Raw genomic sequence first — 27,410 nt, forward strand, 5'->3', positions numbered from 1 at the left:
TAGCTGTGCTCCTGTTTAGTGTTGCAGCCAGCCATGCTCTCCTCCAGAATACTGCATTCTGTTCCATGCAATCTCCCACCCAGTTTTCTGTCCCACCCATTCATCAATCAGTCAGCATTTCTTTGCCACTGTGCATGCTCAGTCCTTTTTTCGGGTGGTGGTCCCTCCTTTGATCCCCTCCCATTTTGGGGGGTACTTCTACAAAACACATCTGGGGCAGCTGATAACTCATCTCCTGTGCACTGATGGTGATGTTTTGGCTACATATGCATCAGCACCCACACTTGAAAATAAAGGGAATCATATCCAGAAGGTGAGGTGATCATAGGGTTTCCATCATGTTTTTTGGAGTGCTTGGCTGCCACAAACACCAATTCCTTATTTATGTAACTAAAAGTCTACAATCACTGGAATGAATGGACAATGCTTCTTGCCCTTTTGGTGTTCTTTCTGGTGCCTACTGTTGATCCTGTTTAGCAGGAACTTTGCCAGAATGCACTCTGTTATACATAGTGCCCAAAGTTCCAGTAGTTAATATGTTATAGTAGGAAAAAGCTAAAGGGCAGGGCCTCCAGTTCCTGAACTGCACTCGCTAATACATTCTTTGATGCTGTAAAGATTGAAAGCAAATTATGAACTACAGAAGTTTATTCTTGCTGAAGAGCTGACATCATAATTTAAATATGTACGATTGATTTTATACTTTTGGAAGCTGTCAAATTGGTGCAGATCTCTACAGAGTGAAACAACTTAAATTTACGTGAAATAATGAGCACCAAAATTGAATTATACAACCAGGAGTTGCTGAGAATACTTAATCAAACACAATCAAGATCTTCTACATTCTTGGAACCAGGGCTGTACTGGGTGGGATTGCATGGTACATTTGTGAGACTACACCAGCACCCATGCTGGCTAGGGCTATTGGGGGTTGTAGCTCAAAACCTCTAGAGGGCACCTGGATGGCAAAGGCTGGGCTACACTCTCTCAAGCCTATTCCAAGAAACATATTGCTTGGATATAGAATCATAGAATCATAGAGTTGGAAGAGACCACAAGGGCCATCGAGTCCAACCCCCTGCCAAGCAGGAAATGCTTCATCTTTACCCCCTTCTACCCTAACAAAAGTATATATTAGAAATTATATAAGCTCTCTTGTCAAAATCCTGGGGAGATTTAATATAATTTCAATATAGCTGTACAGAAAATGAAAATAAACATGATACTAACTTGCTCTACACAGAATTGTCTGATAACTTAATCAGGAGTTTTGGCATAGTGAATGCCAGCAGTAGAGGAAAGCTATTGTCATTTTAAGGATGAGGCAAATTAGGACCACCCACTCCATTAATAATATTAAAAAGAGATTGTATGATGCATACTGGAATCGAAATGCAGCCATGGAGAACAGGTGGTGACCTTGGGCCAGTAATTGCCAGCCCGAGCTCATTAGAGGAAGGCTGAGAAACAAATGTGAAGCTAAGTCAAAATAATAGAAGCAAGAGACCAGAGTCTCTGCCCTGGATTGGCTTTGCTTTGATCCAATGATAGTGCTTCTGTCTTGGCCTCAACTAGATCTAAGCAGGCCTGCAAAATTATCTTGCCTGCAGTTAGAGCAGAATGCTGCAGCAAGACTGCTTGCAGGGGCAGCTTACCACTAACATATAACACTGGTGCAGAAAGCTCAGCACTGACGGCTGCCAGGCTGCCAAGCTGGATTTAAAGTGCTTGTTTTGGGACGCAAGTAAAGCCGTTATGCGAGGATTTTTGATACAGCAGAACACTTTAAAAAGGAAGAGACAGAATGAGAAGAAAGATAAGATTCTGGAAAGAATAAAAGAAGGTGAAAAAAAACTGAGATCAAAGCCAAAGTCTCATGAAATTTTGAGAGAAATTAAGTTTCATCAGAGGCAATATATGGAACTGATGAACCAGGAGATAGAATGGAAAATAAAGCAAATGAGACAAAAGACATTTGAATCGGCTGATAAATGTGGGAAACTTCTGGCATGGCAATTGAAGAAAAGACAAAAACTGAATATGGTTACAAGCTTAGAGGTTGAAGGAAAGAACATTTATAGACCAAATGAGATTAGAAATTGTTTTCAGAGTTATTTCAGAAAACTTTATGCACAAGGGCCGGTGGATGAAAAAGAGATAGAAGAATTTCTCGAAAAATATGGATTACAAAAAATATCTGAACAAAGTAAAGTGATTCTGAACCAGAAAATAACTGAACAAGAAATAGAGAGAGCCATTCAAAATATGCAATTGGGAAAATCTCCAGGACCAGATGGATTGACTTCCAGATACTACAAAGCTCTGAAAGAATGGTTAGTACAACCGTTGAAGGAAGTCTGTAATGAAATTTTGGAGGGGAAGAAGGCACCCGAATCGTGGAAAGAAGCGTATATTACACTTATACCAAAATCTGAGACTGAGAAGAACTTGATTAAGAACTACCGCCCTATATCGTTACTTAATGTGGATTACAAAATTTTTGCAGACATTTTAGCAAAAAGATTGAAGAAGGTTTTGGTGGGTGAGATTCATAAAGACCAGGCCAGCTTTCTTCCAGGAAGACATTTATCTGACAATGTAAGAAATATAATAGATATTATGGAATTATTAGAAGCTAATATCAATACTAAGGCAGTATTGATATTTGTGGATGCGGAGAAAGCCTTTGACAATATCTCTTGGAGCTTTATGAAAAAGAATCTGAAAGGGATGGGGGTAGGCCAAGGTTTTGAGAATGGTATAGGTGCAATTTATTCTGAACAAAAAGCAAAATTAATTGTAAATAATGTGGTTACTGAAGAATTTGCTATTGAAAAAGGGACACGACAGGGGTGCCCAATATCCCCATTACTTTTTATATCTGTCTTGGAGGTTTTACTAAACATGATTAGAGGGGACCAGCTGGTTAAAGGGATTCAGGTCGGAGCTAAACAATATAAATTGAGAGCGTTTGCAGATGATCTAGTATTAACTTTACAAGAGCCAGACACTAGTACAAAAAGAGTTTTAGAGTTAATACAAGTATTTGGTCAAGTAGCAGGTTTTAAGCTGAATAAACAAAAAATGAAGGTACTGGAAAAAAATCTAACAGCAGCGGAAAGAGAGAGGTTTCATAGGGAAACTGGATTAATGGTAGCAAAGAAAGTGAAATATTTGGGGATCAATTTAACATCTAAAAATGTAAACTTATTTAAAGATAATTATGAGAAATGTTGGACAGAAATTAAGAAAGACTTAGAAATATGGTCAAGTTTGAGACTTTCCTTGTCAGGTCGAATTGCTGTTATTAAGATGAATGTCTTGCCGAGAATGTTATTTTTGTTTCAAACATTGCAGATTGTGGACAAAATGGACTATTTCAAGAGGTGGCAGAAAGATATATCTAGATTTGTCTGGCAGGGCAAAAAGCCCAGAATTAAATTTAAGATATTAACTGATGCAAAAGAAAGAGGGGGGTTTGCCCTGCCAGACTTAAAACTGTACTATGAATCAGCGGCTTTTTGCTGGCTGAAAGACTGGCTACTTCTTGAGAACACAGACATTTTGGACTTGGAAGGGTTCAATAACAGGTTTGGTTGGCATGCATATATATGGTACGACAAGGTAAAGACTCATAAAGGTTTCAAGAACCATATTGTTAGGAAAGCATTATATAATGTCTGGATTAGGTATAAAGACTTGTTGGAAAATAAAACCCCCAGGTGGTTGTCACCAATGGAAGCAAAGGAAGTGAAAAAACTTAATATGGAATCCAAATGGCCAAAATATTGGGAAATTATAGAACAAGAGGGGGGGAAAGTGAAACTACAGAGTTACGAGAAATTGAAGTCTAAAGTAAGAGACTGGCTTCACTATTACCAGATAAATGAAGTATTCAAACAGGACAGGAAAATTGGCTTCCAGGTGGAAAGATCAAAATTAGAAACAGAATTGTTAGAACCCAATACTAAGAACTTGTCAAGAATGTACAACTTGCTGTTGAAATGGAATACACAGGATGAAACGGTTAAATCAGCTATGATTAAATGGGCACAAGATGTTGGTCATGACATTATGTTTGCTGACTGGGAACAGTTATGGACCACTGGTATAAAGTTCACGGCATGTAATGCCTTAAGAGAGAATATTATGAAAATGATTTATAGGTGGTACATGACCCCAGTCAAGCTTGCAAAAATCTATCATTTGCCCAATAATAAATGCTGGAAATGTAATGAAACTGAAGGTACTTTCTATCACCTTTGGTGGATGTGCCCAAGGATTACGGTCCTCTGGGAAATGATCTATAATGAAATTAAGAAGGTTCTTAAGTGTACCTTTCATAAGAAACCAGAGGCTTTTCTCCTGGGCATGGTGGGCCAATTGGTGTCAAAGAAAGATAGGACGTTTTTTATGTATGCTACAACAGCAGAAAGAGTTCTTTTAGCAAAGTATTGGAAGACACAAGAACTACCCACGCTGGAAGAGTGGCAGACGAAGGTGATTGACTATATGGGACTGGCTGAGATGACGGGCAGAATCCGTGACCAAGGAAAAGAGACGGTGGAAGAAGATTGGAAGAAATTTAAACTTTACCTTAAGAACTGTTGTAAAATTAATGAGTGCTAAAATGTCATGGGTAAGATAAAACAGATTTGCAGCGGTAAATGATTGGGTAAGAGAAAAAGGATTAAAGAAAGTGAATCACAAGTAATTGAGATTAGGGGTTGCTGAAAAAGTTTAAAACAGGGATGCAGAAAAGGGAGGTATGGGGAAGTCGTTGAAATTGGGTTTAAGAAAAAGAGGTTATGAAATTATACGTGTTTATATGTTTGTTTGTCTATGTATTGTAAGTTGTAATGTGTCAATTTATGTTGGAAAATCAATAAAAAAATTATATAAAAAAATAAAGTGCTTGTTTTGACTACAGCCCTCGATGGCTCGGGACTCAGGTATCTGAAAGATCACCTGCTCCCTTTTACAGCTGCCTGGATTTTGAGGTCGTAGTGGGGTGTGCTTCTCATGATGCCACAGGTCTCTGAGATACAATATGTGGCCCCACAACTCTGGAATGCCCTCCTTTCTCAGCTGCGACTCTCATGAAGTTTCGATGCCAGGTAAAAATGTGGCGATTTACCCAAGCATCTTACTAAAGTGGCTGGTGTGGTTCAGCTCAGGGCCGGATTTAGGTTTGATGGGGCCCTTTATATAGCAGGTGGGGCCCATTACTTACACCATAGGAACCTACACAAGACAAAACACTGTTGCTGTATGTAGGTTTTATTTTATTTGTTTTTTATCTTATGTTTTGGAAATGTACATCCCGGTTTTCTTCCCCTTTGATTTTTTGGGGGGCTTCCAAGAGAGTGGGACCCTAAGCCATAGCTTGTTTAGCTTATAAGTAAAACTGGCACTTGTTCAGCTATTAGTATATTTGTTGCATTTAAATGAAATGTTGTTTTTCTGTATGCTGAAGAGGCCAGGGACCATATTGGCTGTGACTCCTGGAAGAACTGCTCCCTGCCTTGCAGGCCTTTTCCACCTGCCTCAGAGGGCGGGCCCTCATTGACTCCAGATGCAGAAACTGGGGTATTTTTAAGGGGGTTTTGTTAGATGGGAGTTGTTGCTGTTATTGATATTAATATTTTTGTAGCTTTATTTTAGATATCATGGTTTATGTGAAAATTGTTTCAGTTTGGTTGTGTACTTTTTGATGTTTTTATTGTTTATAACTTTTTTATGTTTGTAATTAAATATTTTTTTTCATGTTGAAAGCTGCCTTCAGCATGGTTTTAACTGTGTAAAGCCAGCGTACAAATTATGTATGAATGTATGTACGTATGGACTTTAGTGTTCTACACTCTGGGATTGTGTGAATCATGATGAATGCGCTAGAAAAGCAATCAATCAATAAATTGCATTCTTTCTACTTTTATTTTGAAGACTAAACCTGTAACACAGAGGCGTATGTGCATAATAAAAGTAATTTGTGACACATGCCAAACACTTCGTTTTAAGCAAAGCACTCAGCCAAGCTCAACAGAAAATTTAATTTAACACATATGTAAATTAAAAAATGAATGAAATTCAAGTAGGGGAGAAATGAGTCAACTGATTTTCTTGTAGATTTTAAAATAAACTAGGTGATGTGGCTTTATTATAGAGGCAGGATGCATAACAAGTAGTCCTAGAGCATTTTGAAAATCTAGTGAGAGAGGGGAAAAACATTAATAAAATGGTACAAGCTCCACACCTCAGCAATTCTGCCTTTGGAAATAAACAGAAATAAACCTACTTAAGAAAAAATAGGGCAAAGCTTAGCACAAGTGGAGGATATATATATTTTTGAAAAAGAAATCTGCAGTTCTCAGCCATCTTTCCACATTATCTCTTGGCACACTGGTAGTATGAGACATTAGAAAACATCTAATGTTGCAGAAGAGGTTGAAGGGTCTGGTTAGAAAAACAAAAACTATTTTTTTACTGGAAAATCCACAGCACGCAAGAGCTGACATGTATACAGTGATTTAAAAATTAATCTAAACTAATGAGTATTTTGTGAGCTGCTAGGAAAACTGTGTTTTCTAGAGCTAGATATACTGTATATAGCCTCTTTAAATTCTCCACCCTGTTTGTAGGGGGAAACTAGAAGGCTATTTCACTTGATTTATCCAGGAAAAGGAAAATATTTTCAACACTTTCTCAGGGTGGGGTTTATCACTGGCAACAGCAAAGCTTCTTCTGAGAAACTTTGGCAGTGGAAAGGTCTTCCTTAGGAGGTTGTAGATTCTACTTCCTTGAAGGTTTTTAAGTAGAGATTGGATGGCCATCTGTCATGAATGCTTTAGCTGAGATTCCTACAAAACTATGATTCTACTCTGAGTAGCAGAACTCTGTGACTGACGGGGAGCAAAACCCACTACCTCATTTGCATTTTAAGGGGAACACATGGTGGCATAAGGGTTGGCTTAGGCTTGAGTCTGCAACTTTAGACCACTCAGCATCCCATATTTTATGCTATAGAACCAATCAATGAAAAATCTGCAGGGATATGCAAGAAAACCCCTAAAGGACACAGGAGAGCTTGATTAATTATGAGCCGCATGCAGTAGCTACTGGACGAGTTTAGTCATCCTTATTTTTTTCTCTCTCTTCCCGCATCTCCAAGAGTGATGTGAGCCTCCTTATTCTCTATTCTGAAGGCAGGGCAATTTTACCATATGTCTTCCCAGCTGTACAGGCTGACCGGACAAGAAACAATTACCTCTCACCATGTCTTAAGCAACACAAACTGGATCCTGGGTACTCCAAGTTAGTCACTCAGTTTGAACAGGAAAGGGACAGTCTTCTCTATTCTCTACATCACTTTGCTTTCCCATGGAGCCCAATGCAAGTGGGATCCAATGTGGTATTTTTCTGTTCTCTTTACTTGTTCACACCCTCCCTCCCAACCCCATGCCTTTCTGCTAAGGACATAAATATTTGCTGCCAGGATGCCTTTTTTGTTGTTTAGTCGTTTAGTCGTGTCCGACTCTTCGTGACCCCATGGATCAGAGCACGCTAGGCACTCCTGTCTTCCACTGCCTCCCACAGTTTGGTCAAACTCATGCTGGTAGCCTTAGGGAGCACAATAATTTGTTTCCTATACTGAGTGATGCCCATATGCTGACAGTATTCCTGCCTTACAACAGAAAAGACTGCAGGATTGGGGACAGGGGAGAGAGAAAAGACATCCACCCACGATTGTCAGGTATAATAGCTCCAAACGTTACCAACACTTTATATTTAATGAAGCTCAAGGTGCACCACTACTTTAAATAACAGTGATTAGCAATTCTTCTGACAATGATTCACACTCCCACTCTAACTTTCTAAATGCTAAGCTGCATCATTAACTTACTTTAAATAGCTTCCATCTATTTGTCCCAGGCAACTCTTTAGAGCCATATCAATTTTTTTGCTTTTCCTTTTCACAATGGCTGATGTACCGTTATGTATTAAAAAGCTAGTAATGACTGAGTTGCGTCAGGATCACAAAATCAACATCAATGTCAGTTAAAGATTATATAGCATATTGGATTTTCCTAAGGCTGTGAAACATTTTTAGATCCAATCACCCACAGCTTCACATAATGCACAGGCCATTAAATGTATAGATTTTAATTATCGTAACTACAGTCTTTCCCAGGGGAAGCTGGAGGCGAATGCAGAACTTGACAATCTTTCAGGCCACAAAACTATCAACCTGATGTACAGCACCTCACAAATGTCACCTTGCCGTTAACAGCACAATTTTGTTCGGTTAAGCCTTAGCCGTTACATTAATCCCATTCTTCATTATGCCTATGTACCATTGCCTATATTTAGCCATGTTACAATTTACATGATACTGGTATGTACTGCTCCCTTTATTTTAAAAACCATATATTGAACAAAATAAACAGGATTAGCCTCAGCCTGAAACAGCAGACATAGTTACAAGAAAAAAATCATGACCATATATATATTTTTGGTCTGTCTCCTTTATCATCCCATCTTCTGCTTTGTTTGTTTTCTCACTTCCTCCTCCTCATAATAAATCAGTTTATCATCTGATCACAACCAATTGCTAGAAGACAGTGTCCAGATGACAGGAAGAGTTTTAAACTTAATAAATGTACAAACACCAACATTTATTCAAAGACTGCATCCTAGGACAAACACATTATTTCACTTAGATTCTGTTTATATGAGAACTGAGGGTCAGTACTCAAAGCCATCCTGTCCCAGTTCCAAGTTAAAACATTCTAGCTGTCGGCACACCTCTCCAGCTCACACAAAGTATAAATTCTAAAATACATATACCAGCAGACCGTAGCTCTAAACTTCAGCACATCAGACTGAGCTGTAAATAAAAAAAGGTAAAGGACCCCTGACAGTTAAGTCCAGTCACGAAAGACTCTGGGGTTGCAGAGCTCATCTCGCTTTACTGGCCAAGGGAACTGACGTTTGTCCACAGACAGTTTTTCTGGGTCATGTGGCCAGCATGACTAAGCCGCTTCTGGAGAAACAAGAGCCGCTCACGGAAACGCCGTTTACCTTCCTGCCGGAGCAGAAGGTATCTACTATCACTTTGGGGGGTATTTTGAACTGCTAGGTTGGCAGGAGGTGGGACCGAGAAACAGGAGCTCACCCCATCATGGGGATTCAAACCGCCGACCTTCTGATCGGCAAGCCCTAGGCTCAGTGGTTTAGACCACAGCGCCACCCGCGTCCCTCCGAGCTGTAAATAAGTTTATGTAAACCAGAAATTCATTCCAATGACCTTTAATCCTCTTCATATGAATGGTCCCTTGCGACTGAAAACTTGCAAACTTTAAGCAACAAGAGGCAAAGTATAGCAAGAAGTATAATCATTTTCTGCATTTCATAACTACCACTATTCTTAGAATCGGTGCTTTTTTCTCTAGAAAAATAGGTGCCGGGACTCATCATGAAGTTGTTACAGTTAAAAAATGTAATGCTTACAACAAAAAAGAGGTGCTGTTACTCACCACGAAGTTGCTAACGTAAGTCCCACACTTTTTAACAACAAAAGAGGTGCTGGAACTGTGCACCCTTAAGTACCCTCTGGGAGGGAAAAGCACTACCTAGAAGTAGCATTTCAATAACTGGGATGAAAATCACAAAGCATTGGCAATGGATCTTCAATTATTATTGAGATCTGTATCCAACTTTTGAAGCCAAAATTACTGTTTCCAAGAATAAATAAGAGCCAGGTAAAATAACATTAAAACACAGCTGTATCATTACGAATGAATGAATACAATAAAACATTCAAAACAGTTAAAACCATCCAAATTATTGCTTATTAAAAACCCAGGCTAAAAATTGAACCATATTGACCCTGCTGTCTGAAATGCTAGACTAGGGTACAGGCATTTTGTACATGTCCAACTGATGTGTGACCGCCAATGTGTGAGTCCTTTTGGACCCGGAAGAGGGCAGAACGAGGGGCAGGGTGGAACGGGCTTATGTGCGCTCTGCTGATGTGTGAGGGGGGCCCAGAATGGAACCTCTGCACGAAATGGTCACCCCCTATATTACTTAATGGCTCTCTGGGGAATTGTCACCATATAGAAAAAGTCCTTACTCGGGACAGCTGCATAACCTCTGACAGTGTGAGCCTTGAAGGATCATTTATGATTGCAAAAAAACAGGCAACTTCAGGCAAGTGGTTCACTATTAGATAATTCATTGCTACATGTAAGTTATTTGAAATCGCTACATAGAAGTTATTGTACAAGAAGACACGCCTTATCATGGGCACAGTGCGTGGCCGTGTCTGAAATATAAACACATCAGCACAGAAGAATACCGTCACCTGACAAGGGCCAGCCAGAAGAAGAAGAAGATTTTTTATTTATTATTTATACTCCACACATCTGGCTGGGTTTCCCCAGCCACTCTGGGAACAATGGGAGGAACCACTCAAGTAAAGACTTCCCATCTCCCAAGTATGACAAAATGGAATTATTTAGCATGAATTTCTGTTCTCCAAGTCTCCTGCAGGCCTTTTGCCATCTATCTCCTGGCGTCTGCAGACAGGGCCAAACTTGTGTGCTTCTCCATGAGAAGAAGGAGCCCTGCCCTCTCAGGAACAGACTGGCAGAGGAAGACCTTTTGACCCTATTGAATCAAAAGGGTAAAAGAGGGACAAAAGTCTAATACCAGTTATCTGAACAGATGTTCTCATCCTCCCCCACATGCCCTTCAAAGGAATCTTAGTACTGCAGAGCTGTGGATGATAAAACCCCTGGTGCGGTACAATATTCCATAGATTGTCAACAGTAACAGTATAAAAAAAAATGCTGGAAGCTTGGCTTGAGTCAAACAAACTTATCTGATTTATTTTATTTTATTTTTTAAAGAAGAATACAGGCTTGAGGTGTGGCATTTTATTATCTTTCATTAGTCAGGCATGTACTTCCAATACAATCTTTACCAGTCCTTCCACAAACTGTATTTTTTCTTACTAAATAAAGAAGCAGCGTTAGAACAATTCTCACACCAAAATCCAATGTCTGGAAAGGAAATTCAATTTAAAAAATAGGCTGTTTATTGGCAAATCTTATAATAAAATAGCTTGAGGCACTAATGGCATGCAATCCTGTAAGGGTGTCAGCAAAATTGAGGGGGGGGGGGAGAAAGAGAGAGCGAGAGAGAGAGAGAGACGAACTGCAGCGTAATGAAGTTGAATCAAGTGTATTGACTTCATGTTCTAAGATTGAAATGGATACATAAATGTGCTAACCTTAAATGTGACATGAATATAATGGGAGCTTTTTCACAATAGCAAAAAGAAGTACACACACTTGAACATCCTGTACAAGGCAGATTCTTAATATACTGCTTAGAGTATTGCTTTTACACTGCTACTTAAGGCAGATTATAGATCCCATTTTGTAGAGGAATATAATATGCCACACCTGTATCCTAGGCACAATAGAAATTGCTCTTTCATCCTGGCTGCAGTTCAATATGCAGTTTCGCTATCTAGATTTGCCAGAACACCTGTTAGCAACCTCTACAGAGGAGTAGAAATCACTTCCTAGGTCACAACCACAGATTGTGTTCCTGTCTCGGTGCAGCACTTCTTTGGCTATTGGGCAACAGTAGTCATGTGCCAAAATCCCAATTACATACTTTTCACACGGCCAGCAGCCACCACTACCCCATAATTCACAACTACCTAGACCCGAAGTGGCCAACTCTCTGAAGGTCGCTTGGTTAGGCTGGTGGGGTTGTTTACCTGTCAATCACCTGATGTCATGTGACATGATGTCATATGGCATCAGGTGATTGAAACTTTAAGCTGTGACTGCAAATTACCGGTAAGATTCACCCAATATGGCCTGGTGGATCAATGGAAAGAGCCACAGAAAGAGCTTTTTAAGGCCTTTGTCTGACTTACCCAGCTCTGGAAAGCTCGCAAAGCTTTCACACCTCCTTCCCAGAGGCTGGTAAGGAAGGCATTGCCTTTACTTTTGAATAAAACTTTTTTCTAAGGTCCTATTTACCCTTTTTAGATCCCCACCAGGTTGTCCGCCATGGAAATAGCTTTTTGAGCCCTCCGCCTTGCTTACCAGCCTTTGGAAAGGATGTACTCCAAGGCCCTCACATGACTTTCCCAGAGTCCAGTAAGTGAAGCAGAGGGCAAAGTCTGCTACAGACAGGTGGGGCTAGTCATGGGATGGGGCAGTTTCAGAGTTCCTGGCCTTAAGCAAGTTTGCCCTTGTGCATGGACCCCTAGAACCGAACCATTGCATAATTGGCAGGCTCACTGTACATCATATCCAACCCATGCTCTGATAGGAAAACAATAATGCCAAAAGTTGGAAAGACCTCAAATTTGTCCCCAGTGTGGAGCAAGTGTTCGGTGAGGTGGATATACCCTCATGGGGGGGGGGGAAATTGAAAGTTTCATGCATCTGCAGTTTGGGAGGTAGCATTTGCAGGTAGAGCCTAAAGGTAAAGATAAGGTACCCCTGACCGTTAGGTCCGGTCGCAGATGACTCTGGGGTTGCACACTCATCTTGCTCTATAGGCCAAGGGAGCCGGCGTTTGTCTACAGACAGCTTTCGGGTCATGTGGCCAGCATGACTAATCTGCTTCTGGCAAACCAGAGCAGTGCACGGAAATGCCATTTACCTTCCTGCCCTAGTGGTACCTATTTATCTACTTGCACGTGATGTGCTTTTAAACTGCTAGGTGGGCAGGAGCTGGGACCAAACAATGGGTGCTCACCTCATCACGGGGATTCAAACCGCTGACCTTCTGATCAGTAAGCCCTAGGCTCAGTGGTTTAGACCACAGTGCCACCCGCGTCCCTAGGTACAGCCTACTTCTATATGAATCAGAAGATGGCATAATTAGTGTGGCAGCAGCAAGCGTGGCGTACTTCAAGAAATAAAAATTGGAATATTTCAAAGGAAAAGAAACAAATGGGGTTGTTGAGACAGAAGGAGATGGAAACTTCAAGAAAGCCAAGGTCCACATTTTCGAGTCTCGCTACAAAGAAATAATCATTTATTTAAAAAATATACAAGCATACCTGTCAGCTTGTAAGAAAGGTACATCCATTTTCTTGTTTATCAAGGCAAAAAACAGGGGGTGTTAGATTAAAAGAAAACACAATGAGCTGTAACAAGCACTGACCTAGTCTTGATTTCTGGTAAAATTTTAATATTTGACATTTTGCTACTGATAAAAATCAGAATTCTGTGGCAGCTTATGTTAATGCAAAATGGATAACCTTCTCTTATCAAGAGATGCATAATGCATAAATGCTTGAAGAATAGAACGCTACCCAAATAGTGATAAAGGAACACTTTATACTCATTATTATTTTTACATATGCCATTACTCCTTGAAGAAACTGGGAGGAAGATGTGGCTTCCAAACAAAGGTTGGCAGGGAAGACACCTTAAACTGTCTACCTAATTCTGTAGCACAGTGGAAAAACTAAGATAAAGGATAATACCCCTACTAGACAAGAAGAAAATCCATAGATGTTATATTAAACTAAAAAACAAACTTCTCAGCCCAAGCTCATTATTTGCTCTCAATGACAAAACATTTTTTTTAATAGTGTGGAGATTTGATAGCTTCCTAGCGCAATAGCTATAAGAATGTTATCACCTCCTAAAGGCAGGCAGGGGGTCCTGTCTGTTCTATTTGTGCTATGTTTGAAAGCTTTAGAAAGAAAGCACATCTGAAAATGAGGAAGAACTTATGGGATCATAAAGCGATAATGTTCGACATGTTCTCACTTGAAAGAGACGGAAACAACCCATGGTATTTCCTTGCAGAATATGAATGAAAGCAAAGTGTCCCTAGAGAGCTAGGTTGGCTAGAGCACATAGGTCAGTTATTCTGGAGGGAAAACCCAGCACATGTAGTCCACAATCAATAAATCAATGTCACTTATAACGCAATCTAAGATGGTCCAGAGGCATAAAGGGAATAATACTGTGTAAACTAATAGAGTTATGTCCCTTCTGCTTCCTCAAAGTAAAGTTAACATTGTGAGGAGAGAAATGTGGGGTTTTTTTAGATGAAGGGAAAAAAGGCAGCACAAAGAGAAAGAGAAAAACAAATCTACCAGCCCTATTTTAATCCAAAGGACAAATACACAGTTGTGTTCAAGGCAGCAATCAAATACATAATTAATACGGAACAAAATCCATTGAAATCTGAATGATTTTCTTTTTGAATTAATATGCTTAGTTTAGGATTGTGCACTGCAAATCCCACTAATACCAGTAGGAAAATGATATGGAAAACGCATGATTTGGGCATACAAATCTTACACTGCTCGCCCCAATCCTTATTCCACTGTGTACAGACTAATTAGAATTCCAATTATAACTAAACAACAAATTTCCTGTTATTCAATATTTTCTTCCCACGTGCCAAAATTTTCTTATGAGAAAGAGAAAAAACTCCAGAGTAGTGCCAGTGAAATAAATGAGATATTCAATGAATGGCTAAGGCTTAAACCAGGAGTAGGTCAGCTGGTGTCCTTCAGATGTTGTTGGACTACAAGTCCCATCATCCTATGCTGGCTGGGATGGGTGGAAATTGGAGTATATCAACATTTTCCCATCCCTGATTTAAACTATTCATATTAACAAATATAAAACCCCAGTGCACTAGAGGCAAAGTTGTACATACATTTTACCATCCCCTCTCTAAAGGCCAGGAATTCTTGACACAGTACATTTCAATATAAATGCCATCCCATAATCAGTGAGTCATTAGTATAAGTTCCTCAGCGCTGCCTGATACAAACCCAGCCAATGTTAATTATATAAGCATTAACACTTAGACACTCAGACATAATCAAGTGCTAATGTATATCATAAATACTTAATAGCTTAACAAAATTGACAATGTTTGGAATACATCTCATTTCTAGCATTTAAGCATGTAAATTTTGTGGGTCAAGGTTTAGAACCAGCAGCACGTGTGCCTAATTAGATCCACCAGACCTCCCCATTTGGCCCATGAGGTCATTTTGGTCAAGCCACAGCCAACTGCCCTATATCTGACATCGGGTATGAAGTTGGTAAAGATGTTGATGAGCCAAAAAGGTGTTTGAAAGCCCCACCTGCATAGCCTCCTTCACAGCACTTTGCAAGTCCCAACAATCAACTGATCAATGGGACTTGCGCAGCACTGGGCAGAAATTGATTCACCTGACTAAGGCAAAGAATTAAAGCTTCTCTGCCCCCACACCAGGGTCCTGATCAGGTTCAGGCCACCTGCACCTGCAATTTGGAGCAGAAGGGAAGGGCTGAAGGCGAGAGCCACCCTAGGCTGGATGAAAGTGACAGTGAGTGAGAAAGAAAATGAATGGAGACAGATAATAATAACAACAACAACAACAACAATAATAACAATAATAATAATAATTTATTATTTATACCCTGCCTATCTGGCTGGGTTTCCCCAGCCACTCTGGGCAGCTCCCAAAAAAAATATTAAAAATAGAATCAAACATTTAAAACTTCCCTAAACAGGGCTGCCTTCAGATGTCTTCTAAAAGTCAGATAGTTGTTTATTTCCTTGACATCTGATGGGAGGGCATTCCCCAGGGCAGGCGCCGCTACCGAGAAGGCCCTCTGCCTGGTTTCCTGTAACCTCACTTCTCTCAGGTGGGAACTGCCAGAAGGCCCTCGGTGCTGGATCTCAGTGTCCGGGCTGAACGATGGGGGTGGAGACGCTCCTTCAGATATACAGGGCCGAGGCCGTTTTGGGCTTTAAAGGTCAGCACCAACACTTTGAACTGTGCTCGGAAACGTCCTGGGAGACAATGTAGGTCTTCCAGGACTGGTATTATATGGTCTTGGAGACCACTCCCAGTCACCAGTCTCGTTGCTGTATTCTGGATTAGTTGTAGTTTCCGGGTCACCTTCAAAGGTAGCCCCACGTAGAGCACATTGCAGTAGTACAAGCAGGAGATAACCAGAGCATGCGCCACTCTGGCAAGACAGTCCGCGGGCAAGTAGGGTCTCAGCCTGAATACCAGATGGAGCTGGTAGACAGCTGCCCTGGACACAGAATTAACCTGCAACTCCATGGACAGCTATGAGACTAGAGACTGTTCTTATGTGGGTGAGGACACATGGGGGTTGCAGACTGATGTGCCCCCAAAACTCATTGCCCCCATCAGTGCTATTTTTCTAGAAAAGAGGTGCTGGAACTCATCATGAACTTCTCCCTTGTTCTCTTAGAACGACAATGGTGCCCACCTGAGAGGTACTGGAGCTGAGCTCTGGATGAAAAAAAGCCTTGCTCCCCACAGGAATGCAGTTCTTGGGAAGGAGATATTCCACCCATTAGATTAGAAATTACTGGGTGGCGCCGTGGGTTAAACCACAGAGCCTAGGACTTGCCGATCAGAAGGTTAGCGGTTCGAATCCCCGCGATGGGGTGAGCTCCCATTGTTTGGTCCCTGCTCCTGCCAACCTAGCAGTTCGAAAGCATGTCAAAGTGCAAGTAGATAAATAGGTACCACTCCGGCGGGAAGGTAAACGGCGTTTCCGTGCACTGCTCTGGTTCGCCAGAAGCGGCTTAGTCATGCTGGCCACATGACCCGGAAGGTGTACGCCAGCTCCCTCAGCCAATAAAGCGAGATGAGCGCTGCAACCCCAGAGTCGGTCACGACTGGACCTAATGGTCAGGGATCCCTTTACCTTTACCTTTTATGGCATGTGCCCATGAAGAAATTCAGCAAAAAGGTAAGAAGTACCTTGAACTACAGTGAATCACACAAGGAAGTAAATCACTGTGCAAATGTTTCAGAATTTAGTTAGCCCAAAAATTTGCACTCAAACAGACTGATTACTTTAATTTAAAGCAGTAGATGATGAATTGAGAAACGGCAGCTTTGGCTTTTGCTCTCCTCTCATTAGACAACAAACTTTTAAAGTCTGTTTATCAAATGGAAAACAGTTCTGTGTTCTTGAGAAAGGTAAATTGAACATATCTCCCTCACCTCTAAGATCCCACACAATGTCTATTCATTTATCACAAGTGCTTTGTATCATCCTGGAACAGGTAATGTAATGCCTTTCACAATCTCCATTTTCTGAGAGCTGAAAGATAATTAATGGATTTAGAGAGAGTCTGAGAGGACTAACAATAGAATATTTGCATAGAGTGACATTTAGTGCACAATATTTCACAGAACGAGAACTGGCAAACCTGAATAACAATTGGAACTGATGGCAAATACTTAGAACAGGTTATGAATATTTCCCACAATAAAATATGATGAATGGTTATGGATACATCAACACTGGTCTTAATGATGATGCAGCCAAGTTTAATAAGGCGTCTTATTTAGAATTTCATAGTGGTCCAAATGAACCAACTTAAAGCAGGCTAGTCAGGAAGAGATATTTGGGTGCCGTAGGAGGTAGCAGCAAGCACATTGGCACCTGTGGGTGCCACTCTGGCAAGCACATTTTGGTAGCAAATTTCATTGAATTATGCATTTTATGAAGACATAGGTTGGAATCCAACAAAGTAGTTCCATAAACACAATGATTTCAAGCTTGGCAACACAACTTCCCCGCTCTCTCTTCATTGCACCTATGCCCCAGATCTGCTCTATGGGGTCCCCCCCAACCAACCAGAGCAGATGTGAGGAGGATGTAAGGTGCATGGGGAGAGGAGAAGGAAGTTCCACTGTGCACTCACAGTACTACTTTGCTGGATACCGCATATACTTTCTGTTGTCTGAAATTCAGTTCTAGTATTATGGGGGGAGAGAGTTCTCTTTTCCCATCATGCATAAATTTTGCAAACATATAAACTTTTTGTTTATGGAAAAAGACAACTAGAAAGGAGAGGTTTACGAAATTTATGTATGTTTCCTAGCTTTTGCTTGTTGGCTAGATGCTCCTCCAACCTCTTAATTATTACACATCTTTCATTTCCAAGTTGTGGTGACCAAAAGACTACATAATGTTGACTGAAAACATGGCCACACATGATACTAGGGAAGAAAGGAGGTGCAGTTTTTAGTAGGAGTTCCATGCTGCCAGAGCATCATATCCCCCTCCCAACTCAAGCCTAGGAGACAGTATCTTTAGTTAATGGGATTTGCAATGGTGGAAACTGACAAGTGGTTAATGATGCTGCCACCAGACAAGATACCCATAATCAAAGTCAATGAATGCAAGATGTTTCCCATGGAAAGTCACTAGCAACCTTATGTACCAAGCTGCCATTATTTATCTCTTTTCTCACAACTCTCTCCGGAAACTGACAAGAAAGGAATTACTCCCCCAAATATTAACGATTCCACCAACCTAATCAAAATTGCTATAGATGAAGAAGAACAAACATTTCCTTATACAACCCACACAAACTTAATGGGCACACACTTTCACTATCTCCACTGGAGGTGCTTTTGAGAAATTGAAAAAGATTCATGAAAAACCTTTGTGCATCTCACTTTAGCCTGAAATTCCACACAATTAGTTGTCTGATAAAAAATAATTTTACATTCTGCCTGAAGAACAGGTCTGCATAATTTGCATATATTTATGACAACGGAGAAGTAGTTCTCTAAAGGGTGCAGCTTTGACTATTCTATGTAATATATTTAACAACTAACACAGAGACAGACAGCTAGATATAGTATACTGTATAATGTATTTTATTAAGAATGTTGAAACTTGCTGTGTGTGTAGAGCACAATTTTAAAAGCTCTACATTCTTCAAAACCAAATTTTAAAATCCAGTTTTAAATGTTGTGTTTAATATAGTATAGTGAGAAAGGTAAACACCTTATCTAAATATATCTAAATATATAAAGAACAGCATCCAGCTAAAATGTACAAAGTTTTCTCTCCCCATCCCTGAAAAATTCCAGAAAAGGGCATTGCAAGGTTTAAAGTATGCAAACATTTTGAAATAAGTGGTGCAAACAAATATGTGTTTGCTTGTTAAACTTCTGTTTATCTTATTTTTTAATCATATACAGCAAAGTATTGCTTTGAATTGCATTTGTGACTGGTTTTTCCAAAGAACAGAACTCATGTCAGCCCACAGAACTGCAGATCTCTTTTATTTTCTGGTTGAAGTCTGGTTGAAGGTTGATTAGCATACACATAATAACCTGCACCAAGGATAGCTATTGTTTACACATATGAATTTGGTCACAGAGGCTGAATGGTGGTCCCAGAATTGTCATCTATGTATGATCATGCTCCGTAAATCACAGTGATAGGAATGCATTGGTGCATATGGACAATCTGCTGAAGCACTGGTCTTTTTGCCCATCCATATATAACTGCCACGTTTTTGAAAGCCATTTCAAAACTTGATTATTGCTCATTACAGTGGTAGATATATTCAGTGACCATGTCATCATCAAACATGGACGAGTACTTTCTCTGGAAGTCAGGCCTAATGCACTGTACAAGGCTCAGTCCAAAGGGCCCCGCTATTCTGAGACCAGACAATGGATCAAATGGACTCAAAACTCCTCCAAATGCTTTGATCCATATTGGAATGCGCCTCTCATGTTCAGCATAGGAGGGCCTCTCTGGGAAACCCCGTGGCTCCACTAATAGAAGATGTTTTACTGTGAGTAAGCAGCTGCCAGGAATCCACTCAGGTTGTGTCCAAGTAAAATCATTCTGTCCAATCCCATTTCCCCCCTCCATTCTTCTACAAATTGATTTTCTGCTACTTCTGCATCTGTGTCAAAGTGTGACCTACTACTGCGTCCAAATCCCAAGAGATCAAATGCATACACAGTCCTGTTTTCGCAATGATCTTCACAGTTCAGTGCCCAAAGTCCAACACCTCCTCCAAACCCATGGAGAAGAACAAGTAGAGTTTTCTGCAAGAGGCTGTGAGAGACCATTAGTGTCCATATTTTATTTTCATTGGATAGGAAGACATATTGTTTACTGTATGTAATTGTGATACATTTCAGTATTTGCTCTTTACATACCAGAGATATAGGACACCAAGCAGGCAGCCAACTGCATAGCCATCCTAACCCTTTGCTGGGAGACTCCAGGCTCTCACTCTCATCTTAGCCATGGCAGCGCAGAGGCAGTATCAGCATCTGGGAGCCATTCCAGGGGCAGCAGCTGGGAGCTGAGTGACAGAGTGACCATGGCAGCCCACCCCCACCAGCCATCATTGGACCCACCCAACAGCATATAGAATATAACAGATATCATTGTACCCTACACAATGTTAGACACTTTTAAAAATTTGTTTTTATTACAAAGAGTCTACCAAAAAAAATGCAGCAAAATAGTTGTATTATTTTAAAGTTTGCAACCAAATTTTGCCATTAAACGTGGTACCTCAACTGCATTTAAGCCAAACAGTTAAAAAGTCTGATCACACCATACAAGCATTGTTTCGCTTATTAGTCACATGGAATAACCGTGAGGATGGATTCAAGGGGAAAATTCACCTTGTACAATGAGCGTTTTGGTTTTTCCCATGATAAAGTTGAATTTTTGAAGAGGAATCACATGAAACAAATTTCTGCAATAATGATTTCAAGAGGCACTCTTACCAAGAGCATTTCAAATTGTTCATTTTTCAATGTACAACCTTGCATGAAGAGGTAGTGCCATCTTAAAGCCATTTTGAATCAAATTGTACTTGCACACATATGTGAAAATTAAATGGTACCTACACAATACATAAATAATATACCCAGCATTCAGTATAAGCAGTTTTAATGAAATTGTCACGATCAAGGAGACATCTGTGATCTGATGTTAACAAAGAGGTGGAAGGTGTGGGAGACAGGGAGAGAGATGGAGAGAGAGAGAGATACACACCTTGCTTCCGCACATCCTCCACAGCAGCCACCAGTTCATCTTTTAGGTCCTGGCTCTCCTTTGCAATCTGTTCTCCTTTTTCCAAAAAGTTTTGAGTAGCTTGTTCAACTGAAGCAGCCAGCACATGAGCCTTCTTAGATCGACCTTTCTTTTTACCAGATGGTCCTTTGTTACTTGTATTTACAAGGGTTGTCACCTTTAAAGAAGTTTTTTTTAAAAAAAAAAGTTTAATGAGTACAACTTTAATTTGTTTTACAATTGTTCTCAGCAGACATAAGACACATGACTCAACATTTTCTTTTTTTTTTTTTAAGCAGCAAAGTCTTGTGGCACCTTAAACACATTTATTATAATATTAATAAATACACCAAAACAGCTCCAACTACAATCCACCTTCAAGGATACCATTGTACTGACTTCAAGGACAGCAGGAAACATAAAAAAACAGGATTTTACTCTCACCTGTTCCTTCTTTCCTTCTCTGTTTTCTCTGTTATCTATATTAGACAGCTTAGTCTTTGTCCATATAATTCCAAGACAACATGCACACTAATGGTCATGCAAAGTTAGTGATTTATTATTATTATTTTTAAATCAAAATTGAAAATGACACTCAACATACAGAGTGATAGTCTAAAACTCATGCTAATTTGATTAGAGATGTCACCAACTTTATTTATCTACCCTTCTTCCTGAGAGCAAACATGGAACCAATGTTGTCAGAGCATTTGAAGTCAGGAGGTGAGGAAAACTTCCACACTACTTTTATCAGTCATATCTGAGCTTTGTGAACACTTCTCTGATTCCATTGAACAAGCTATACTGAACTGCCCTAGAGAAAGCACCAGAGCAAGGTGGAAGCACATCAAAGAGACAATCTACAACACAGCCATGTCCTGCTTTGGCAAAAGAGAGCAACAGATCCCCGACTGGTTTGAATCTGGCATAAAGGAAATGAAGCCTGTTATCACTGCAAAGCACAAGGTTCTTGTGAACTACAAGTGTGTGCCCTGTGAAAAGACACTTGCTACATTGAGAAAGGCAAGGAGCGATGCCCAGTGGATTGCCAGACAATATGCCAATGACTACTGGCTAAAGCTGTGTCATAGCATTCAACTCGCTGCTGACACCAGCAACACTTGCAGAATGTACGATAGAGCTCCCCCAAAGCCTCAGACACAAAAGGGTAAGAGTTGCTTCTGACTGTCTAGCTCCTTCTGTCTAGAATTGCTTTTCTACCACAAAACATTGAGTTTCTCTACTTCTCAACCTGCCCCATACCCTTTTAAACCCAATGTGGCATGCCATGCAAGCAACCCTGACTAGCCTGTCCACTCAAAGGACATCCAGGTTCCCCATTGCAAGCACAGCATTAGCCCTATCATTAAGGTAATGGGAAAGCTGTCCTTCTTGCGCACCATGCAGTTTGGCCATAAACTCTCTGGTGACGGTTGCTGCAGAGATCCAATAAATGTCTCCTCCCTCCAGCCACTTCCAGGGGGTTTACACTGGCCCCTGGATTTTGGATGGATCCTGGACTATATATCTGCAGTCTTGCATGTGAGTTCACAGAAGTTACTAGTCCATGCATACTTTTTCCTAACCTACGTGGATCACACAGACCAATTAAATTAATTTGTGGTCGAAAACCAAACGAACTTCCCTGCCTTGTATCCCAATATGGTTATTTATTATCACAAGCAACCAAATGAGAGAAGGTGCGCTGAAAATTAGGTATGTTCAGCAAAGTTGTTTATATATATTTTACAGAAGTGTATTTTTAAATGAAAGAAGTGGAATCCTGTAGTATAAAGTATTATCCCTTATAAGTGCAATGCCTCAGTACAGCCTATGGAATAATTCTACAAATCCTTGCTTCTGTACTAAACTCTCATTGCTTATGTGCCGCCTCTATTACCATACAAATTAAGACTACAGCCGATCTTGTAGGTATTTGGCACAGTGCTAAAATGTTATTCCCACAGTGACAACATGCCACACACAGTTAGAGCTAAAGGACGCAGGGGAATGGGCACTAAACAGTGCTAAAGGTATAATGTCACCAATAATAGATACTCAGTGATTGAAAGTTACAGATGGCTTGCTGTTTTTTTGTTTTTTTTACAATAGACAGCTTGCTTAGCACAAACTAGTAGCATCTGAAACAAAGAAAAGTGGTTTTTGGCAGCTTTCACACAATGAACTGAAAGCAGCCTACCATGCTATACTGAGAGCAAAAGATCATGGAAAGAAAGATGAACCGAGTAATTTCCAGCTTCAGGAATGTTTTATTCAACTCAGCTGTATAGCTGACACACATACAGACAGACACATGCAAGCCTGGATCAGTTACTGAAATGACAACTGAGATTCTGTAAAAAGATTATCTCCAAAGACACTAAACTGTAGTTCTATTACGCTGTGTTATAAATCATAAGTGCAATTTGAGTCCGTTCTACATATAGTGAACTTCTGGACAAAAGAAAAATCAAGACACTAAAGGCAAGGCAAGTAAATTAGATTTACTGTTTATGTGGTAGTTTGGAAACTACCAAGGCTGTGATGAGTTGTACACAAATCCAAAGATGATGTTGAACATCAACCATGCCTCAGTATTTGAAGACACCATGTGACCTGCATCTGATTATGTACTGATTCAAAGCCAACACAAAGTGGAGCAGGGAAATATATACACCACATGAGACTGATGGATAGTGCAACTATGTCACTAATGTCTGCATCGGACCCAGAACAGCATAAGGAACTTCAGATCCTCTCTTTCTGCTGCCTTCTACCTTGGAGCAGCTTGATTCAATGTTGATGAATTAATGGAAGCAATGCAAAAGAAATTGCCAAATATGTAGAAGCATAAAAAATCATTCTATGGACTACCAAGCAACTCTTTTCTCAATATTTTCCCCATTAGAATAGATATACAAGATTCAATACTGGCAACATTCAGTTGTGTATAACAAACTCATATTCAAGTAGTTCAATACCAGTGTCATGGGATTAAAGCAGTCCCATGGACCATTTAGGAAAGAGTAAAATCACTAAATCATCAATAAGGGTAAGACAATACCTTTTAACTTGACTTACAGAAACTAATTGCTGTGAGGGATCTGACTTTGTGGTCTGATCGTGGCGATTCTATTATGGTATACTTTTGATATTAGACTGCTAGATTAAATAATATGACATTGTTTTGTTGATATTTTTCAATGTCTATTGTATTTTATTGTTATGTTTTATGTGAACCACCTGGAGAAGAATTTTAGTCTGAAAGGTGGTATAGATGTGTCTTTAAAAAAATGAATGAATAAATAAAGCTTGAGAGGGCTAATTGGAACCTTGTGTACAGTATCCAGCTGGATTTTGCTTAATCCTCAGAAGCTCTTCTAATAAGGCAGTCATGCCTGAGTCCTGTGGTGTTGAACTGGGAATTCATATACCCAAGTTTCCTTCTCCAGTCATTTTTTCTTTGCACATATCATGGTTTGAGAGAGGCTAAATACAAGCTGGAGCACTCCATCTCCTGGTCTACAAAGTGAATAAAAATCTCAGTGCATCATCTCTTACTGCTGATTTAGTGATATTTCGCAGTTTTATTATATGCCTAGATGAATTTTGACTGATATTAAACTTTCTTTATAAGACTCTTTCTTTTGACAAAAATATTTCATTATATTGGAATGTGGTATCTACTGAATCTCTATCACTACATAAAGCATTTTCTATTATCTTTGCAACAACAACCAAGTAAAACATATCCACCATGGCCCTAAGTATTAGAATAAATTAATACGAACAGAACCAATACAATGATCAAAAAGTTGTTACATCTTATTGGAAGATGAATTAGAGTAAGCATAAATATAAGTATAAAATGGGGTGAAAATTAAACACAAAGGAGGTTTGGCAAATTAGATTTTCTAAAATGGTATGAGATAGTGGTCTGGCATCTGCCACTTTGTATTTGGTCAAGAGCAAATAATAACTGATGCTGATATTAAGCAGATGATAGTGAAATGTAGTTATGTGATGTGGTGGTTATGCAAAAGGAGCTGGAGAGAGTACTTAATTATGGTTTTGACTATTTTTCAAGAGATTCTGAAGATACAGTTAATGTTAGATAGATCCTCTAATAAGTTTTCTTAAATAAGGTATGGATCTATGGAACCAGACAACTTCTTTTCATTGTACCCAATGGAAGCTTGGACTTGCATTTCGTATGAAGTGTCCCCTTATACTATACAACATGACAAATTACCTTTCTTTGGATCCTGGCCTATGAAAAAGTGTTTTCACCCATTAACTGTCAAGCTTCTCATATATATGTGTTGACAGCAGCCATACTGACATTTGCCAAATGTTAAACAAGAATGGAGCAAACTTAAGAGGGGTAAACATTTTTCCAGACTTTAAGCCTAAATAAATAATTTATCAGAAGTCATCTATACAGAATACCACTCTGTAATAGAGTTCTGAAGGGCAGTTTACTTTGTTTCTGTAGAGCGCTCAATTTCTTATTCTGAACATGATGATTTCGAGCAATACTGGGCGCACTTATTAAGCAGTGAGCCCTACTTCTTATAATGGGACTTACTTTCAGGCAAACATGCATTGCTTGTGCTGCTAGATCCATTTGAGAGTGTTTTGTGGTTGCTTTTTAAAAATATATATTCAATAAATAGATTTAAAAGAGAAGATAAAGCTGTATCATACAGTTCTTTCCACCCCAAAATGTATTTAGGTTGAAACATATAAACATATTTTACCACATATCAGTTTGTACTTTACCTAAAATAAAGAAAATTTATTTTATTTTACTATGTGAGCATACTACTAGAGTATCCCATAAATCATACACAAGCACAAATGAGTGATAAATCATACACAAGCAGTCCAAAAGGGAAATCCCTCTCTTGCAGTAGCATGTGGGTTCATTGGTACAAAACATGCAAAACATCTCAACATGCAAAACATCTCAAAGTCCACCCCTCCTTTTCAATTTAAACCTAAAAAGAAATGTTGTTAATTCAGGCTGCTTTCCTAATCTGAAAAGTGCTAAAAAGATGTCAAGCTAACAAGGCTTAAGCAGTTTTTATGCTGCTCTGTAAGGGGGTTAAAAAATATCATTATCTAGGCCAGCTTGTTTTAAACAAAAAAGTCAGCATGCTGAAATTCAGTGGAACACTTGAAGGCACCAGTATCTGAGCTGTGAATCTGAGTTTAAACAGATATGTCACATTTTTTTTTAGAAACGTATAGATCTGAATGTTGAAGGGACACTTTAGACATGGTATGAGTGTCTTACATTGTGCAAAATTTTAGACATGCCTAGCTTGTTGGATAATGGTCATTTCCTTCCTTCTTTCCCTCCCGAGACCTCTACGCATGACAATAAGCATGCTTACAAGACAATGGTTGTTTCAGAAGAAGAAGTAATTGGAAAGTACTCTGGAATTACCGTATTTTTTGCACCATAACACTCACTTTTTTCCTCCTAAAAAGTAAGGGGAAATGTCTGTGCGTGTTATGGAGGGAATGCCTACGGGTGGCATGCCTACGGATTTTCCTCCTCTAAAAACTACGTGCATGTTATGGTCGGGTGCGTGTTATAGAGCGAAAAATACGGTAATCAGCTGCTTTTCAGGAGGGCTGACCTTACTTAGCTTCTGCTAAGTTTAAAGCTATGTGATGAATGGATAATGATACAAGTTCCAGTCTTGGATGAACAGACATATTAATGTTAACAAGAGAAGCAGCCAGAGACATAAGTGCACTACAGTGGTACCTCGGGTTAAGTACTTAATTTGTTCTAGAGGTCCTTACTTAACCTGAAACTGTTCTTAACCTGAAGCACCACTTTAGCTAATGGGGCCTCCCGCTGCTGGAGCACAATTTCTGTTCTCATCCTGAAGCAAAGATCTTAACCTGAAGCACTATTTCTGGGTTAGCAGAGTCTGTAACCTGAAGCGTATGTAACCCGAGGTACTACTGTAATTTTAAATACAGGTAGCTTTGTAGATTCACAACACTGAAAGACCCGTGTAAGCAACCTCAGATTGACACAGCTCAAATGCTAAGACCTGCAGTTTGAAGTACAATTCCAGTGCACCTGGGGGAGTCTGGAGAGACATAAAGGGCAGGAAGGGTACGTAAAGTGAGAGCGGAGACAGGTTAGTGCAAATAACTGTCAACAGCTCAAATACATTCTGCTGAAGAGACTACTTTCCTGGAAGTTCTATATACAGCTCAGAATTTTCTCAAGGAAGAGATTGATTCTCTCAGCTACTTGCTGAGCCCTCAACTAATTTATTTCTTGCATCTGTGACTTTGCTACAAGTCCAAGTAACTGTCCCTGCAAAATCCTTATTCATTTGTATACAGTCACCTTGCAATTGGCGCGCTTGGCAGCCAGCCTCACGCAATTGCACAAATTAAACACATGCAAGGCAGAGAGCTTAAAAGCTATGATGCATAAAGTGCACTTTATGCCTCATAGCTTTTAAGCTCTCACAGATTTGTTTTCAGAGT

At 39.8% G+C, this 27,410-nt stretch overlaps 1 protein-coding gene and 1 pseudogene across 3 annotated transcripts in view; both read right to left on the reverse strand.

Moving 5' to 3' along the window:
- The window catches only part of CTNNA2 (catenin alpha 2), a 544,191-nt gene that overhangs the window by 429,336 nt on the left and 87,445 nt on the right, over positions 1-27,410 (reverse strand). For all 3 annotated transcript variants that reach the window (XM_053402026.1, XM_053402025.1, XM_053402027.1), the window contains exon 3: positions 20,871-21,066. In XM_053402026.1, coding sequence (XP_053258001.1) covers positions 20,871-21,066 — 196 coding nt within the window. The remainder of the gene's footprint in view (positions 1-20,870; positions 21,067-27,410) is intronic.
- LOC128421034 (1-acylglycerol-3-phosphate O-acyltransferase ABHD5-like) lies at positions 18,861-20,525 on the reverse strand (annotated as a pseudogene).

The sequence above is a fragment of the Podarcis raffonei genome, chromosome 9, assembly GCF_027172205.1.
Source record: "Podarcis raffonei isolate rPodRaf1 chromosome 9, rPodRaf1.pri, whole genome shotgun sequence".
In the NCBI taxonomy this organism is placed as follows: domain Eukaryota; kingdom Metazoa; phylum Chordata; class Lepidosauria; order Squamata; family Lacertidae; genus Podarcis; species Podarcis raffonei.